Below are 20,753 nucleotides of genomic sequence, written 5' to 3' on the forward strand. Positions count from 1 at the left end.
TAACCAGCCAAAAAATATTTTTTTTAGGGAGACTACAGCAATACCTTCTCATTACATTTATGATTTCAATTTTTGTACTAATTTTAGTATTAAAATTTTAATTATTATTATTATTATTATTTATTTATTTTTATTATGTTCCAATTAATGTGATTAAACAGTTATTTTTTGTCTTTTATTATTATTTTGTTATGATAAATGTGTGTTAATAATAAATATCTCAATTAGGTTAATAAAATAATTATTTTAATTGTTTGTGTGTCATAACAGCCGTAAAAAAATCATTTATATTCTATTAAGTAGAATGAATTTTTTTTGTGTCGTATCTTTTTTATTTCATTAATCAATATATTCTTTCCATTCAATTTACTTTATTATATATTAATTAGAGGTTTATTTTATACATTTTCTACAAAAATATTTATGGTAATAGTTCGAAAAAAAATTATGAATTTTTTTTATGATCCAAATATTTTTATTAAGATAAATGGAAGATATTTATATGACAATCGTCATTTAAGATATTTATATGACAATCATCATTTAAGTTTTTTTTCTTCTTTTAATTCGTACATATTTTTTGACGGGTCGACAAAATATTTACTTAAATTGATTAGATATTAGAGATCATATGTTTAATGACTTCTAAATTACTATATAACACAATCTCTTCATTCTCAAAAATAAAATAAAATAGAAACACACAATTCAATATCTCTCTTCTCTTTAAGTTCATGAAAATAAAAGATTTGAATGTAACATTTTTTTAATAGGACATGAAGAATATTTTTATAAGTATTCAATAGTTATAAATTATTAGGAAATTAAATTACAATTAGGGACATAAAAGTTTAAAATTGAGATTAAATTTTTCACACGTAAAAATGGAAGGATAAGATTTCAGTTTAAAATTGAGATTAAAATTTTCTCACATAAAAATTAATTAATTTACTTACCAAATTCGATTTTATTTTATTTTTTATAATTTACTTATCACATTCAATTTTTCAAAAAAAAATCTTTTAATTTTCAACCATTGTTATTTATACAACTTAACTATGTTTAAATTTATTTTATATTAGATGATAAAATCATATAATATCAACAGAATCCATAAATTTACAATACACAAGAATTTAAAAATTATAGCCATACTCGATGGGCCGAACCTATTTTTCTGACGGGCCGACAAAATATTTACTTAAATTGAACAGATATTAGAGATCATATGTTTAATAATTTCTGAATTACTATAGCATATAACTTCTAAATTACTACACAAATTTAACAAACATAATATTATTTAATTTATTAAATCTAATCAAATTATTAAACCAATATGTTTTTTTTGGTATATAATATATTTTATTTTATAATATTTGTTAATAAAAATTACAGGCATACCCGGCGGGACAAACATGTTTTTCTACCATATATTTGGTTTAATAGCAATTAACAAATCTATATTTATCCTGACAACTATTACAACTTAATAAATTAAATTAATATTTGTATGACAATCAACATTGAATTTTTTTTCTATTAATTCGTATAAATTAATATACATTTTTTAATCATAACTATATAATATTTATTTAATATTTATCGACTTTACGTGACCCGTGCGAATGCACGGGTCCTTTACTAGTTATCTAAATAAAGTTTGCTTCAGCAATGTCTTCTAACTTTAAAATTTAAATTCAAAATAAACTTCAATTTCAATTGATTTGTTAGATAGGAGAAAATAAGATATTTGATTTTTCAGTAAGATCAAAACAACACATATTTCAACATGTATACTGTACCTCTACTAGTTTTAAAAAAAACATTAATATTAACAAATAAATTCAAATTCAAATACCTATTTGAAATAATTAACATTAATAAAATTCTAAAATTGTTAAGAAAAAAATAAGAATATGATTACTAATTGATTTAATTCAAAAATATGTTCCTGTAGAAAAATATATCAAATTCTGAAATAAACTGAAATATTTAAATCATAATATAATTTTAAAACCTAATTATATAAACTTAAAATTAATCTTCTATAAATATAAAAAATAATACAAAAAAATGATATATTTTATTTAGAGAAAAAATAAAACTATGTATTCTTTTTATTTGACAAAATTTAAAGTATGGTTACTAACAACTCACGTAAGGTTTCAAACAAGGTCTGCTCCCTAATTATTTTTGTATAAATTTAAATTTATAAACTAATTTGAACAAGTTCATAATATAAACCCTATCCTTAAAACAATATATATATATATATATATATATATATATATATATATATATATATATATATATATATATATATATATATATATATATATATATATATATATATATTTCAATTTAGATCTTAATAACTCTTTAAAACAATAATAAAATTATTTATTTTTAAACGTAAGAAAATTAAATCTGAAATGGAATATTGATAGTGCCAAAATAGAATACAGTTCAAAATTAGAACTTTATTTTTAAAATTAGTATTTCTTCAAAATTTAAATTATTACGGATTAAATAAAAAAATAAAACTAAAGTTGAGATTTAATAGTCCAAAATAATAAATAAGTTTCTTATTATTATCACTAGTAAACTACCCGTGCTGCCGCACGGGTACATTTATTTGATATTATATATATATAGTTTGTTTAGATATTTAGAATATTGAATGATAAGTATAATTATATAAAAAAATAGATATTCATGAGTTTGTATAGGTTAAAATAATTTTGTATAGTTAATTTGTATTCAAATGCATATTGAAAGCAATTTTTATCAAAATTTTTTTTGTGTGAATTTAACTAATCGTGTTCCGTTACAAATAAGAATTGTTAATTAAAATAAAATGGTTATTTAATTGATAGTGCCCCGTGAGAAAAATAGAAAATTTTGAAATTTGAAAATAAGAATTTTGTGTCTCAACTAAGTATAATGTCAACTAAAACAAAATATGTATTTTGTTCATAGTGATCCGTGAGAAAAGTAGAAATTTTGACATGTGAAAATAATTTTTTTAATAATTATGAATCATTTTGACATTTGAAAATAATTTTTTTAATAATTATGTTAATTCAATTTATTAAAATTGTGAGCGAAAAAATTAAAATAAAAGTGAAAATATTGGAGAGAAAAATGCAAGAGAGAAAGAGAGAGAAAAGTAAGTAGAAATGAAATGAAAAATAAATGTGGAGAGAGAAGTGAGATAGAATAAGAGTAGTGTAAGAAAAATAAGAAAATAAATATGAATAAGAAAGTTGAAATGTAAGAAAGTAAGTGTAAGAAAAAGAAATGTGGGGGGAAATTTGAAATTTGAATGAAAAGAAGAAAAGAAAAAGGTGAGGATATGTGGGAAGTGTAGAAAAATAGTTGGTTTATGAAATGACCAAACTAACCCTTGAGTAGAAAATTAGTTAAAAAGGAAGGGCAATAATGTAATTGTGCAGGACTATTGTTTTGATTGCTAGATAGTAGATTATTAGGAAAACAATTTAAAGGTGAAGAAACCCACCCTTAACGACAGCAGCGACTAGCGGCTGGAGATTGTGACCAAGGCAAACAGAAAGGATAAATTATTTAGTTTAGGATAGAAACAGTTCAATATCAGTTCAACAATTGTCATCACACTTTTCAGCACGGTGGTGATATTCCTGGCTCAGTGGTTTCCAAAAAGTCGCTCTGATCATGATTTTTGTTTGTGGGTTTTGTAGGTGTTATCAAGAAGAAAAGATTTATTGGTTTATTTTTCTCACATACTAATTTCTAGTCCAAAAATCATGAAGATTAATAAAGGTTTTTCACTTTGAAAAGGGAAAATATGTGTCATATTACCTTAGTTATAAAATTTCCAACTTCTAATTTCAAGATCAAACTCCCAAGAGATGAAAATGGTGGAAAGAATAATTTTTTTGGGAAAGTAATGGTGTGGGAATGGTTTGGCCGAGGGAGAGAGAGATTGTGAGAAAGGATAGAAATTGTCTTTCTCATGATGATTAATTTATATACCAAGACATTTAGTATTAGCCCTAGGATTGAATAGTGAAAGATGATAAGAACAATCTCTAGCCTTTGGATTCTCACTCACAAGCCAAGTCATTATCACTTTATGAGAAAATATCTAGATATTTTAGTTACCACTTGAATAGGGGTGGCAAAACGGGCCCGTCCCGCTGGGCATGCCCGTTTTGTCTGGATTTTAGTCAGGGGCGGACCAAGGTTTTAAGCCCTCACCCTTTAATGTGACATCCGCCCCACCATGTTTTTTATGCGAGCTTTTGCGAACACGTAAATTAACATACTTTTTGCATTTTTAGACTAAAAAGGTGTAGTGCCCGCGGGGCTTAGTCCGGCCCGCCTTCACTTTTTACGAGACAGACTAAGATTTTAGGTCCACACCCTTAACTATGTCCACCCCATTCTTTTTTTTTTTGCGAGCTTTTGCAAGATGAACCTAAATAAGGCGGCATCCCCGTTTGCCACCCCTAATTAAGAAGTGAAATAAGATAATTTATTTGAAAAATGAGAAAATATGCAAATAAATTCTGTACAGGAGACTGTAAAATACAATCATGAAAATGATTAAAAATCAAGGTTAAATTAGATTAAAAAAATAAAAAATTTATATTACCTTTGTAATTAATCAATTTGAGTATAGATAATTATTAAATTATTCCTATTAATTATTTTTTTAAATAATAATATTAAAAAGTGAAATACATTTAGACTATTCTGATTTTGACAAATCTGTTGAGTAACTTTAGGATGAAAAATAAGAATTCGCCTTTTCTTAAACCCTAATCTGAAACCAAAACAGAATACGGTGGCCCATCCCTTGGAACCGAGAATCCATAAGAACACCAAAAGAAAAAAAACACCGAAACACTTATCTCAAGAGCATCAAAGAGGCGATTTGTTAGGGTTTCAATTGTGAGAAAAATGGGAAAGAATCCAAAGAACGAGCTAGGTAGGGCTCTTGTGAAGCAACACAATCACATGATTCAACAAACCAAGGAGAAGGGTCGAATCTACAAGAAGAAGTTTCTCGAATCGTTCACCGAAGTTTCTGATATCGACGCCATCCTTGAACAAGGGGATGGAGATGAGGAACAGCTGCTCGATCTTCCTGTTCCTCCTCCAACCGCCCGCATCAATCTGTAAACATCGTTTTTTAATTGGAAATCGTTTTCTATGTAACCTATTTGTGAATGTTTTTTTGTGAAATATTTGATTTTGTTGTTATGTGTGTTTGTTTTGAAATTAGGGATCCTGCGTCTGGTAGTGTCTTTAATGGTTCGACGCCTGAAGAAATCAAGAAGGAGCAGAGGATTGAAGAGGCTCTGCATGCTAGCAGTCTTCGAGTTCCACGGAGGTATTTTGTTTTCGTTAGTTACTAAAAAATGATGATTTTACCATGTATCTCAATTCCGACCATACAATTAAGGACTGTTTGGTTCAATAGAAGGGAGGGTAGAGATTTTCATGGGGTGGAAGGGAGGAAGGGGAGATATTTCATACATGTTTTGCAGTGTTTTAAAAACTGAACCTGAAAAGACTTCTGGGTCACGGTTGATAAAACTGCGATTGAACTGTCGAAATAACTGAACCAGAGTAACCCGAGTTTCGACAATGTATTGTGTTTGGTTTGATGAGTGGATAGGAGGAGATGGATAAAGTTTAAGATAAATTCTCTACCCTCCATTTCCCTTCCACCAGACTGTTCTTTAATGTTAGGTGTGTGTGATTCATTTGTTTTCAGGCCATCATGGAGTGCTGAAATGTCTGCTGACGAGCTTCATGCCAATGAAACACAACATTTCTTAACTTGGCGTCGCAGCTTAGCCAGGTTAGTTACATAGCATCTGCTCTTCTCTTCCCTGTTCTTAATTGGTTTGCAATTACAAGCTAGGAATTAGATGTAAAAACCAATGGCAATTGTAGGCAATGGTTTCTGTTATGTGATGTAGTTAAAGAATTTAATTGCTTTCGTACATGTTCTTAATACTTTACTTATTGATGTTTTGGTGGTGTTTTCTAGACTTGAGGAAAATAAGAAGCTTGTCCTTACTCCATTTGAGAAAAATCTTGATATCTGGAGACAGCTCTGGCGGGTTGTTGAGCGCAGTGATTTGGTAAGTTTGTGTGCTCTTCAAAGTTTTACCTAGAAATATATATCAACTTCTGCCTGTGCAGATTTATCATCATATGCTCTTTGTGAAGTTGGTGCATACATTTTATATAGCTTTTAATGATTGGGAGTCTGACTATGTTATCATATGTAATAATATTGGGCATAGCTCCCAGTTATGGAAACGTGAATTCCAGTGGCCCATCTGGTTATCTATAGATTATTTCTCGGTGTAAAATACTTGGTCATTTGTTTTTCATGAGCTGCTTACTTTTCTGTTGTTGAGTTCTATGTCACTTCCCGTCTGTTGTTAGTAATGTTAACAAAGTAAAGTGTAATGTTTATAGTTCAAAATATGATGTAGCTCCCATCTTCTATTAAAGATGGTTGCTAACAGCATTTTAATCTGTACAGAAGCAAGTGAGTACATTGATTAGATTGTAGCTGCCTTGTCCTTAATTTTGATTGGTCAAACAAAAAATGAGGGGAAAATACCTATTCATTTTTAGGACCTGCATCATGAGCTTGAAACTAAAGGATGATCCTGAGAGCAGTTTCACTTTTCAACTTCCAGAAACAAAAAAGAAAAAGATGCTTTGGTTGACCATGGATAAAAGCCTATTTTTTATCCCTCCCTTAATTAATATTCTGTTTTTTCCTGTTAGTAATTGCCTATATTTTATGAAAGCATTTGGATAATTGGTATATTTATACTTGGGTAGAAATATCCTTAGTGTTGTACTTTTCTATTTGATATGCTCTGTATAGCCTCCAAGTGCAAGAAATATTGATTCTCTTTTTTTTTTCCAGATTGTTATGGTTGTTGATTCACGAGATCCATTATTCTATCGCTGTCCTGACCTTGAGGTAAGATGTTTTTCTCTTTCTTTGGGAAATTCTTACTTGACAACTGTAGAAGAAATTATTTGGTATGTAGCAAATTTATGCACAGATACAGCCAAAGACTTTGTGCTGAATATTCTTTTACAGCAACTTTGGCTTAAGAGACATACCATGTTACTCACAGTATTATATAAAAGTCTTTTCTTTTGATAAAAATATCCCTGGGAAGTAGTGAGAGAGATTTTGCCATATCATGTGTCTTTAATCTATGTAGACAACTTTGGACATTTTTTTATTATTTTCTTTCATGCGAGTCATTCTTATATGTGTTCAAGCATGACCCATTTTGCTTTAATTTCTAAACAGGCTTATGTAAAGGAGGTTGATGTGCATAAACGCACATTGCTTTTGGTTAATAAGGCAGATCTTTTACCTGCTTCTGTCAGGTTTGAATATATATTTTTCGGTTTATTCTGTTTCAAATCATTGCTTTTGAATTTTTATTTTTTAGTATCCTTTTTATTTATCCTCTGTTTTTCTTCTGTTCCCCTGCAGAGAGAAATGGGCAGAATACTTTCGTGCTCATGATATTCTCTTTATCTTCTGGTCAGCCAAAGCTGCTACTGCAGTTTTGGAAGGCAAAAAACTTGGTTCATCACAGACTGATAACATGGCAAGTGCAAATAACCCAGACACAAAGATATATGGAAGGGATGAGCTTTTAGCCCGCCTGCAATCAGAGGCTGAAGAGATAGTACACAGGAGAAGAAATTCAGGCTCCTCTGGCACAGGGTCATCCACTATTGAATCCTCAGGTGAAAATACTTCTGCTAGTTCATCGTCAAGTCACGTGATTGTGGGATTTGTTGGATATCCTAATGTAGGGAAAAGTTCAACTATCAATGCTCTAGTTGGACAAAAGAAAACCGGTGTCACCTCTACCCCAGGAAAAACAAAGCACTTTCAGACATTAATTATTTCTGAAAAGTTGACACTTTGTGATTGTCCTGGGTTAGTTTTTCCATCTTTCTCAAGCTCAAGATATGAGATGATTACTTGTGGGGTGTTGCCAATTGATAGGATGACCGAACACAGGGAGTGTGTCCAAGTTGTCGCCAATAGAGTCCCGAGACATGTCATAGAAGAGATCTATAACATCAGTCTTCCTAAACCTAAGTCATATGAGTCCCAATCCCGCCCCCCTCTAGCATCTGAACTTTTGAGAACATATTGTGCTTCTCGTGGGCAATCTACTTCTAGCGGACTGCCTGACGAAACCAGAGCTTCTCGGCAGATACTGAAAGATTACATTGATGGGAAGCTGCCTCACTATGCAATGCCGCCTAACGTGTCAAATCAAGAATTAGCTTCTGAAGATTCCACTGGACATGACCAAGATAATTCACATGTGTCAGATTCATCTGATATTGAAGATTCTTCAGATGTTGAGACTGAGACTGTACTTACACCAAAACTTGAGCATGTGTTGGACGACCTCAGTTCATTCGACATTGCTAATGGGCTTGCTTCAAACAAAGTTGCAGCTAAGAAGACCAAGGAATCACATAAGCACCACAAAAAGCCGCAGAGGACAAAAGATCGTTCATGGAGAGCCGGGAAAGCAGGGAAGGATGATACAGATGGGATGCCAATTGCAAGATTCCATCAGAAGCCAGTAAATGCAGGTCCTCTGAATGTTTGATAAGGTCACTCCCTCTGGTTTATGTGCAACAACTTGTCTGTTAGACCCATACATACATAGTTTTCTTAAGTGAGCCCTTTTGTAAGGCTTTCCAGGAATAGACCACCCAGTCAATTTCTCTAAAGCTTGCCTCGCGAGAGGGTAAAAAGGTATTTGGAAAAATATTGTATTTACGTCATTTTGCTATTTGGTTATTGTTTCGAATATTGGGATGAAAATGTAGTTTTAAAATAAGATACTTCAATTGTCCGGATTTAAGTGTGCATGTTCTCTTATGCATGTGTTTACAAGGATAGCATAGCAGATTCTGTTGATTGAATTACAAAGGAGCTGAAGCTTCAATGTGAATATCCACAGGAGACCTTAAGCCTATTTTTTTATATTTTATGCAGTTTATAATAGGAGTCTCATGGAAGACGATAAAATTAGTGTTGGAGTAAGTCAAACACTTGCAAAAATCTAACAATTATTATTAACAGCGTTAAATATCTATATAATTTTATTTTGGCACATCAATTAAAATATTAAATAATGAAAGAAAAATAATAAATTGAGATTTTTTTTCTCTAATTTATTTGATACGTCAATCAACCAAATAAAAATAGTATAATTTTTATTATAACATTTTTTGATATATAACATATTAATTATGAATTAAAATATTAAATAATAAGAAAGAGAGTAAAAAATAATTTTTTGATATTTCTTTGATAATTAGTGCTTGGGGCAAAAAGTTGTCCCATGGTTTAGTGGGGTACAAGAAATTATGGTTTTGTCGAGTACCTTGCCATATTTTTTGTCCACCTCGTTTTTTAGCAAATCAAACGCACCCTGAAGGAAACAAAATAATTTCTTATTATTCAATAATTTCTTATTATTCAATGTGTGTGCACATTTTTAAAAGCATATAGAAGACAACAATTCATTGTTTTATGTCAAGCAAAACTTGTTTAAGTTTTATTTTATAATTATTTTCATAATCTTACATATTTTTATCAAAAAAATTGCAAAGAGTTTTTTTTTTATAAATATTTCAAATAAAAAATTAGTTTGAATAGTTATTCTTAAATTGTTATTTTAAATATTTTATTATTTTAATATATTTATTTTTAGATATTTAATTTTTTTAAAAATCACTTGAAGTTATTTTAAATAGTTTTTTTTTTAAGTATCAATTTTGAGATATAATTTATTTTAAAAAATTATAATTTTGACTATATTTTAATCTAATGTATATTTAAGTTATAAGATGTTAAAATTAGTTTTTTAATTTACAAAAAATAAATTTAAAAACTTTCAATATTTTGAAAAACATATTTATATAAATTATTTTTAAAAATTAAAAAATATTATTTTTTTAAAGCTAATACAAATAAACCTATAATTTAATTGTAGCCACATTCAATAATTTCTAATGTGACTTCCTTCAAAACATAACATCACTTTCTTATTCTCGCAATATTTTCTTTTATTATTTTTTTTCTTTGCCTAATCTATTCAATTACGACCATTTCCCACTTAAACTTCTAATTATTTTATAGTTGCTAAAATTTATATATTCCTTAAAAAAAATCAATATAATGGCCGCAATCAACAATCTTAATTCTTTGCTCTTTCCGTCATTTTGTGTATTTGTGTCTAAATTGTTTTTGTAATACATCGGTGATGATGCACTCCATTTTTGCTCTTTCCAGCATTTTGAGTGTTTGTGTCTAAATTGTATTTGTAATACATAGGTGAATGATGCACTCTATTTCATGTTTCATTGCTCTTGCATGAACAACAATAAAAAAAAGTACTTTTTAAATTTATTTTAATTTTAATTTTGTTTTTAATTGGATTTATGAGGTAGATGAGAATATGAAGGAGAGAGAAAAATTAGTATTTATTTTTTAATTAATTAAAATTCTGTGAGGTTGTGTGTAAAACAATTTTTCATGCTTCACTATGTTTGATTTATAATAAAAAGGACAAAACTTAGGTACAATTCTTTAGGTGTGGTTCTTACTATTTTCTAATAAAATTATGACAAATATGATTTAGTGAGTGAAAATAGAAGAAATTAACATACGTGTAACAGAAAATTATACACTTGTCATAACTTTATTGGAAAATAGTAAGAACGACACCTAAAAATTTTTACCTAAGTTTTGTTCTAATAAAAAAATGATAAGAGATAATGAGATGAGAAATAGAATGATTTTATTATATTGTTTGATATAAGAGAAATAAAAGTGAAGGAAATATTTTCTCTATTATTATTATTATTATTATTATTATTATTATTATTATTATTATTATTATTATTATTATTTTATGTTTGATTGAATAGAAATTAAAAAAAAAAAAAAAAGAGAGAGATGTAGTATTATTGAAAAGATAAATTCGTCATGCAATAATTTTATTGAATTTATTTTTAGTTAATTGTGTTTATCATCATCTTAATAAATAAAAGAATTTTATTTGAAGTATTTATGTAATTTAATTTAACAAATAATTTATTTAATAGATGTTTAATTTTACATTAATAAATAATTTATTTAATAGATATTTAATTTTACATTAAAACATTTTGCTTTTATTTTTAAATTGAAAATTATAATTTTATTGAAGTAATACATGATAAATATTTTTATATCCAAATTTTTACTTCAATTTATTCCACAAATAATGAACGGGCCTTTATTCAAAATGGCAACTGAAAAATATTTCTATGAGTTATAAATTGGTAATAAAAAAATTGTTATCAAACATTTCTTTTATATGGTGATATGAATTTATAAGTTATACTCTAAAAATATAGTCTAAATCTTTTACTCTATCACTTTAATTTTCTAAATTATAACTCTTTATATATAGTTAATAAAAGATCTTAATATTTTTTATTTTTTAATATTGATCGTTAATTATTTTTTTTTTGGCATCAAAAATTACTTTTTTCCTTCAATTTCGGACCACCATATTTCCTTTTTCCCGGTGGCACAACTTTGTTACAATGGCTGCGGTGGCTCTCTGCCATCACTGTCGTTTTCCCCAGGAAGGCAGACACCACTTCTCTTTCGCCAGGGTCGAAGGTTCTTCATTAAAGTTTTTCAGTTATACTACATAACTGAAAACTTTAGGCCCTTTCGACCATGTTCTACGCTGGACGAACCATACATAAACTGGCTCACTAAAAGTGAGAAAAAGAAAGCCCAAGCTTGGAAGGATTTAGGTATCTTCGACTTAATCCAAATGTCGAAGCTAGGCTTTAGCTATTGCCAACCTTTCTTATTAGCATCTCTGTACTTTTGGGATAATACTTATAATACCTTCTGAAGGCTCTCTGGTTGTTGGCAGGCATTTTGCTAAAACATACTGAAGAAGATCATGTTGGAAGAGATGCTAGATGACTTAGCATTCAAACTTCAACATGTTGAACATCCTAGCATAACATCTTGGCTGCAGAAGCTGGTCTAACAAGTGGATCAGGTGGTTTTATTTGCTACAAGAATCTTTAATTCAACTCAGAATATTCGAAGAAATCAATCAGCTGATATTTTTACCAAGATGGTTTCAATCAGAAGATTTCCATGTTGTCTATTATTGGAGACATTATAGAAAAGATTGGATTGAAGACCTAATTTCTTGGAGAACAAGTAGCAGAATTTTGGCAGCCTCACTGTTTCGATTTGAAGCCCAGTCCAGAAAAAGACATATCTATAAATAGAAGGGCTGTAACCTAGTTTAGGTGTGGAACTGATATTATTTGTTTTAGGGTTTAGGAATCTTTATTTTCTGTGTGTTTCATATGTGTACATTCATAAATCTTCAGGTTTTGAATGTTGTTGTGATCTCCGAAGCTTTTAAGCAAGGAGAGTATTTGCATCCTCGTAAGCTTTGAAGCATCGAGGAGTAGTTTGTCTGGAAGAGTATCTTCTGGTTATTTTATTTGGTTTTTATTTTTTCACAAGGGATTGTGATTGGAAGGGATTTGAGGAGGGCCTCATACCTAGGTGGGTCTTAGGTAGAAGTCATAGGAAGGGTAGTGATTAAGTGAAAAGGGTAAACTGAGACTGTTTAACTTCGAATTGATATTATCGGATATTGATTTCATCCTGGCTTGGTAGCCCCTTGTAACATCCCAAAATTTCTTATTTAATTAATTTAATTAAGTTTTAAATTAATTAATTTGAATTAGCATTTTATTGGAATTATGTTGGGAGAAATAATAAAATGTAGTGTTGGGTCATTGGTGGAGTTAGTAATGTGGGGGTGTTAGTGTGAAGGAGCCCATTACTAAATTATGTTATGTTTTCATAAAACAAGAAAATAAGAGGAAATTGAGAAATAGAGGAGGTAAACCTAAGAGGGAGAGAAGAAGAACTCATGGGCAAAAGCTATTTCGCAACCCTTTGGCAGCCTTCACAAAATGGGTCATAACTTCCTGCTTGTAACTCCAAATCAGGTAATTCTCGAAGATTCGGATTCTACACGAAATTTCCTTCAATTTGATATATTAATTCATGTCAGGGAGGTTCTCGATGAGGGAGATAAGCGAGTTTGAAGATTGGGAATTCTTGCTGAAAGTGAAGGAAAAAGGCTTACGGGTTTGATGGAGAAGAAGTGGAAAAGTCCGGATTCTTGGCTAAGGTAAGGGGGGACTCTTCCAATTAACATCTATTATCGGGTTATGGATAATAGGACTGATATATATATATATATATATATATATATTATTTCGTATCGATTGAGTCATATGATAGAGTTAGGGATTTGAGTCAATTTAGATGATGATTGATCATTTGGCTAGAATCCATGATGTTTGTGTTGTTGTGGTTCAAATTGATAAAGTATGTGTAAATACTTGCTTGTGATGTTTGATTGTGTTCGAATGTGTTGTTGAGGCATGAAATGACATGGAATAATTGTGAATTGATTCTATTTTTGTGTATGGTCAAAATGATTCGATTTGGGTTGTGTTGGATGGAAATAAGTTGCTGTCAAAAGTGCTTTTTGCTGTTACAGGTGATGTAACCGGTTATGGTCGGGCTTGTAACCGGTTACGGCTGTGAAAAATGGGGTTTTTGGGCTGGTTACGAGTTCGTAACCGGTTACGATGTTGTTCGTAACCGGTTACGGCTGAAACTGTTTTTGAAAATTTGTTCTTCGTAACCCGTTACGGCTGAAGGTTTTTGAAAAATTGAATCATTTTAGAAAACTCATAACTTTTGAAACGTTGGTCCGTTTTGTGTGCCGTTTCGAGCAGGATGAAGCTTATGAGGTATTCTTTATGTTAGGATGATGAAATGATTAGTAGCTTGAGATTATTTCACGACTTTGCTTGTTTTGATGAATGTTGTGGTGGACATATATGATGAGATGTAACGACACAAGCTATGTTTAAGACATTATCATGTGATGATTTGTTTGTTGGTATGGTGAAGCTTATGAGATAATTTCGTGATGATGTGAATATCTCGTCTATTGGATGGATGATGTATTATTGACATATATGATGAAATGTGACAATATAAGATGTCGTTTGAAAAACATTATGATGTATGGTTTGTTGAGAATTGTATGATGATGATTGCTTTGTTTGGAATGATGTGGACACATGTATGTTCTTTCTTATTAATGATGATGATTGATGTGGACACATGTATGTTCTTTAATGATGATGATGATTGATTGATTGTATTTGAATGATGCTAATGTATATAAACATACTTGGATGATGATGATGATGTTGATGATGATGATGATGAAATGAGTATTTGATGATGTTACTCATAGACTTGACGATGGTATAAGTATGTTCATGTATGTTTGCATTCATTCATATTCATTGATGATGCTGTATCCATGATGATGTGTTGGATTAGTAAAGGGCATGATTCCCATTGTGTGGAATCTGTGCTAGCAGGGCCGTATCTTGATGATGTTGGATCGGTCATGGGTTATTCCCATTTGATGATGTTGGCACCACATGCATAGTGTCAGTTGCATTCATATGCATGACTTTTATAACATGATTGGATGTATTCCAGTGTTATAAATATTGATGATGTGTTGGTTGATTGTTTTGTGATGATGAAACTTGTCTGAATGTCTGTTTATGAAACAATTGGGTGAATGATGTAACTATGATGTGTTATTATTTATGATTCAATAACATTTGTTAATTTGAATGAGACTCACCCTTACTGTTGACATTTTCAGATTGGCGAGTAGCGGCTTTTGGCTTTGGTGAGGATAGCTCATAGGCCAGTTTGTTTAAGTATAGCGTCGGTGTCATGCTCTGATATTGTAACATTGGGGAACGCTAGTTTAGAGTTTATGATGATACTCTATTTTATTATTATTGGAGTAATTTTGTGAGATATTGCCTAGATGATGTTATGCTTATCCGTTGGTTAATGTTCCGCTGTGTAGAAACATGATTTTGTTAAATTGATGATTCGTTCCTAAGTGAAGCATGACAATTGATTTATGATAAATTGTTTAAATAGAATTGTGGCACCCTTGTTTTCATGTTTTACTCTGAATTATTTTATTAATTTCCGCGGGGTTTAGAGAGGTGTTACAATAGTGGTATCAGAGCAGGTCGGTCCGTCCGGCCAATTGTCGAGTCAGTTGAGTTGCACGACAGTTGAATACTGTCGGCATACTATCCCTTAGTACGCGACATGTGAGTGAATCACTGTCGGTGCTTGGTTGTTTGTTGCGGAAGTTGGTTTGAAAAAAGTGGGGGAGAAGCTTCACTCCTAGATTATGTTTCGATTGTAAGATGATTTATTCAGTAGGCTGTTATTGGCAACAGTGCAAGCGTTGTTGGGGTTGTTGTTTCCCGAATCGAAGGTGACTTGGAATTAAGACTTGACTGGTAATTTAGTTGGAGCATCTTGAAGGAGAATGATTAGATGTAATTGATGATTATTTGTAGGAGAGGAAAATTAGGAAGTTTCAATGTATCAGCTCTGCTGAGGGGATGCGAAGTTGTCAGTTGAGTAGCCTTGCGTCTCAGAAGGAGTTCAGCTGCAAGTTGCAAAGAGGTTTGCGGTCGTAAGGTTTCAAAAATCGCACTTCGGCGATGGGATGTGTTGCTCAAGTTATAAGAATGTTTGGAAGTGAAGAGATATGATAAGGGGCTGTTTGGAATGTGATCGAGTTGAAGAGATTGAGTTTTGGAGTGAGATTTTCGTAAGCAAAACGCAGGAAAATTGCAGAATAGCTGCAGAACTACGAAAATTCATAACTGGAGTTCTGGACATCCTATTTGAGCTCCGTTTGAAGCATCGGAAAGCTAAAGAGATGAACTTTGTTATACAAATGGTTGCAGCAGCTGTAACATATTTAATTATGACAGGATGACGTTGGAAAGAGGTGAAGTTACGGTTACTCTTGTTCTTAGAACTAGACTTATTGGTACTGCACGAGATGTCAGTGTCAGTGTTGGACGGATTGAAGGAATAATTAGAAGGTTTGTTGAGAAGTAATTTTAAGAATTGAATATTCCATTTGAAGAGTTTTGGGAATACCGTATAGAGCGTCGTTGCATGATGTCGAGGATGCATTTTCGGATAACGATTGGAAAATTCATATCTTGAGTTCCGAGTGTCGGATTAATGTGCCGTTGAGCCTACGAATAGGTTAAGTTATGTTCTACCTTATGAGAGAGTTATAAATACAGTAGAGGTGATCCTATGAGGAGATATTCTGAATTCGGTTAAGGAAGCGTAGAACTTGTTGAATAGGAATACCTACTATCGCGATTGTTCGAAACAAAATTGAGTGGAACATGTTGTTGATGAATAGGCTGATGAGATGTTCGATAATAAAGATGATTTGAGTGCCGATGGATTTTAGTGAAGAGTGAATTAGTAGGAAGGGTGAAATAAACTTTGGGAACAGTTGAAGTCGTAATTGTGATGCCAAAGTAACGACGGGTATAAAATAAGAATTGTAGAGAATTTCTAACACCTATTGATGTGAGGAAGACTTGTTGAGATTCCGAGTGGAATGATATTGGGATGTGAAAGACGTCACAGGATTGGAAGTAAAGCCACGAGTTATGAATGTTATCGCGGTCTTTTGCTAAGATGAGGATTTTGATTTGGAACGAGATGAATAGTAATCTACGAGTATATTAGTGATTGTGAAGTTGGAAGTACTTAACAAGTGTGTGATGCTAAGTGACTATGAAGCGGATTGTGTGAAATGTTTGGACGTTGGTGTCTCACCGACAAGATCCAATAAGAGTGAAGTGTGCGAGTTGTAAAGACTCAAAGTGGATTATTGAACTATGACGATGTTAATGAGTTGAGTGCAAACTCGAAAAGGACACTATTATGTAGTAACGACAGTTTATGCTTAAACATGGTTGTCGGCTATCTATTGACAAATTGAGGACTTGATCACCCTTAATCTCTTGTTGGTAGTAGACGGAATCATATAGATGGGATGAACTTGGTTTGTTACCTTAATGGTTTGGGATGTGAAGAATACTAAGCCGTGAGAATAATCACTCACCATGTTGTGTGAACTTATGAAGAAGTGAAAACGAAAGAGTGCAATATATTGGATGATGACTTAAGACGGGTAATCAGAGTCGCGCAGCGAAAGTGCGATGTGGAGTAGTGTTATGAGTACTACTTGTGGGAAGTGAGGAATTGATATGTCAAGAGCCTACATAGAGAATGTGTATTGATCTATATATTGGATTTAGAACCCAGTGGATGTAAGGATGACGTGTCGAAGAATTATAACTCTTTTGAATAATTGCCGAGATGATGAATATGTTATTATGGTTCTACGTAGTTAACGAGTATGCATTCGGCGAAATTAAAACGAAGAGTTGATACTATATAAAGCTGTAATAATTTTGTGTTGTTATTAAGGTGACATTGTAGATTCCAGATATAATGAGGAATTATACTCTATGGAGAACGAAGTTGATTTAATTCCTAGAAAAGAGCGAGACTCAGTCTGAGCTATTTTGTAAGCAACAGTATATTAATGTTAATGAGTGTGATTACAATTACTTGGGTGTACTCGTTCTGATGGTTGGAATGTTTTAATAGATGTAGTAACTCAGGAATTTATTTTTGAGTGCGAGTAAGTATTGCTAAGTGGTAGATTAGTACCATGAATGGTAAAGAATGATTCTCGAACGAATGAGTAAAGAGAGTCGGAATCGGGTAAAACTCAGGAATCTAATTGGTGTAGGTGATTGTAATGAGTAATCGGAATAGTGTAGCGGAAGCAGAATGTAAAGTGTTGGATAATTGATGGTGTGACTTAAGAGGAGTCAGATAATTGGAATTCAATGGCATGAAGAATACGATTATTGAGTTTTGTGAAGGAAGCAGTTGGTGAAAAGTGTAAGTATTATTTTATCGCTCAGATGGAAGAGTGTGTCTAAGGTTGGTACGTTTGGTAGATGGAATGCATTACTGAAGTGTTGATAAGGTGTGATCATACCACGGGTTGTGTAATTATATTATTTAGTCATTGAGCGTATTGTATGAGTTGTACCTCAATGTACTATTGTTGTTAACCTTTTGGGGGTATAATGAGTAGTACACCTTTGGGTGGTCAAATGCGACGTAACAGCTGAAATTGAATGCATGAGACATGTTTCTGTTGGTTATGTCAGATGAATTTTGAGGATCGACTAGGGAAATGTTACCTGGGAACTGGAGAGTCAGATGAAGGACTCCTATCCGTAACTTTTCACTTGAGGTATGTTTTCGAGGACGAAAACTCTTTTAGTGGGGGAGAGTTGTAACATCCCAAAATTTCTTATTTAATTAATTTAATTAAGTTTTAAATTAATTAATTTGAATTAGCATTTTATTGGAATTATGTTGGGAGAAATAATAAAATGTAGTGTTGGGTCATTGGTGGAGTTAGTAATGTGGGGGTGTTAGTGTGAAGGAGCCCATTACTAAATTATGTTATGTTTTCATAAAAAAAGAAAATAAAGGGAAATTGAGAAATAGAGGAGGTAAACCTAAGAGGGAGAGAAGAAGAACTCGTGGGCAAAATCTATTTCGCAACCCTTTGGCAGCCTTCACAAAATGGGTCATAACTTCCTGCTCATAACTCCAAATCAGGTAATTCTCGAAGATTCGGATTCTACACGAAATTTCCTTCGATTTGATATATTAATTCGTGTCAGGGAGGTTCTCGATGAGGGAGATAAGCGAGTTTGAAGATTGGGAATTCTTGCTGAAAGTGAAGGAAAAAGGCTTACGGGTTTATTGGAGAAGAAGGGGAAAAGTCCGGATTCTTGGCTAAGGTAAGGGGGGACTCTTCCGATTAACATCTATTATCGGGTTATGGATAATAGGACTGATATAGATATATTATTTCGTATCGATTGAGTCATATGATAGAGTTAGGGATTTGAGTCAATTTAGATGATGATTGATCATTTGGCTAGAATCCATGATGTTTGTGTTGTTGTGGTTCAAATTGATAAAGTATGTGTAAATGCTTGCTTGTGATGTTTGATTGTGTTCGAATGTGTTGTTGAGGCATGAAATGACATGGAATAATTGTGAATTGATTCTATTTTTGTGTATGGTCGAAATGATTTGATTTAGGTTGTGTTGGATGGAAATAAGTTGCTGTTAAAAGTGCTTTTTGCTGTTACAGGTGATGTAACCGGTTACGGTCGGGCTTGTAACCGGTTACGACTGTGAAAAATGGGGTTTTGGGGCTGGTTACGAGTTCGTAACCAGTTACGGTGTTGTTCGTAACCGGTTACGGATGAAACTGTTTTTGAAAATTTGTTCTTCGTAACCCGTTACGCTTTTTCTGTAACACGTACGGCTGAAGGTTTTTGAAAAAATGAATCATTTTAGAAAACTCATAACTTTTGAACCGTTGGTCCGTTTTGTGTGCCGTTTCGAGCAGGATGAAGCTTATGAGGTATTCTTTATGTTAGGATAATGAAATGATTAGTAGTTTGAGATTATTTCACGACTTTTCTTGTTTTGATGAATGTTGTGGTGGACATATATGATGAGATGTAACGACACAAGCTATGTTTAAGACATTATCATGTGATGATTTGTTTGTTGGTATGGTGAAGCTTATGAGATAGTTTCGTGATGATGTGAATATCTTGTCTATTGGATGGATGATGTATTATTGACATATATGATGAAATGTGACAATATAAGATGTCGTTTGAAAAACATTATGATGTATGATTTGTTGAGAATTGTATGATGATGATTGCTTTGTTTGGAATGATGTGGACACATGTATGTTCTTTCTTATTAATGATGATGATTGATGTGGACACATGTATGTTCTTTAATGATGATGATGATTGATTGATTGTAATTGAATGATGCTAATGTATATAAACATACTTGGATGATGATGATGATGTTGATGATGATGATGATGAAATGAGTATTTGATGATGTTACTCATAGACTTGACGATGGTATAAGTATGTTCATGTATGTTTGCATTCATTCATATTCATTGATGATGTGTTGGATTAGTAAAGGGCATGATTCCCATTGTGTGGAATCTGTGCTGGCAGGTGTAGCGGGGAAAAATCTGATATCGAAGCCATGGGATTGACTCGAATCAATATTCCGTTTTGAAATCGCCACCGCGCTTTATTTTTTCAAAGGAAAAGGGAAAAGAACGAAAAAACCAAAGTTTGTTTTTAAAACAAGAAAGAGAACTCAGGTTCGGGTGTTGATTATATGAGGGGAAGGTTTAAAGCACCCCTCATATCCGTGGTACTCCACGGGAACCTTTTTGAAAATCTGTGTGTGTGCTAAAAAACGGTTTGTTTTATTTTTAAAATAAGCTCGGCAAAGCGTTAAGCTTTGGGCCTACATACCTCCTCGGTGCAATGGAGAAGTCAGAGCTAATGTAGTTCCGCTTTTGGAAAAAACGTTTTTAAAACGAATAAACACTTTGTTGTCGTTAGAGAGAAATACTCAGCCATTGATCTTGAGCATGAGAACAAACAAGTTCTTTGCATCGCAAATGAAAGAAGGGCGCCAACTCGGATAAAATCAACGAGTATGCCACTAGCTCTCTCACGCGGAAAAG

General features: G+C 32.0%; 1 protein-coding gene across 1 annotated transcript; it reads left to right on the plus strand.

Annotated features, from left to right (window-relative positions):
• The first annotated feature begins 4,751 nt into the window (after nt 1-4,751).
• On the plus strand, nt 4,752-8,939 carry LOC131601808 (GTPase LSG1-1-like). Its single transcript, XM_058873700.1, has 7 exons — nt 4,752-5,165; nt 5,273-5,380; nt 5,768-5,854; nt 6,047-6,140; nt 6,947-7,003; nt 7,346-7,425; nt 7,535-8,939. Exons 1-7 carry the CDS (start codon nt 4,948-4,950, stop codon nt 8,679-8,681), a joined length of 1,791 nt encoding a protein of 596 aa, XP_058729683.1. The 5' UTR covers nt 4,752-4,947; the 3' UTR covers nt 8,682-8,939.
• Nucleotides 8,940-20,753: the final 11,814 nt, after the last annotated feature.

Source organism: Vicia villosa, linkage group LG5, assembly GCF_029867415.1.
Source record: "Vicia villosa cultivar HV-30 ecotype Madison, WI linkage group LG5, Vvil1.0, whole genome shotgun sequence".
Classification (NCBI taxonomy): domain Eukaryota; kingdom Viridiplantae; phylum Streptophyta; class Magnoliopsida; order Fabales; family Fabaceae; genus Vicia; species Vicia villosa.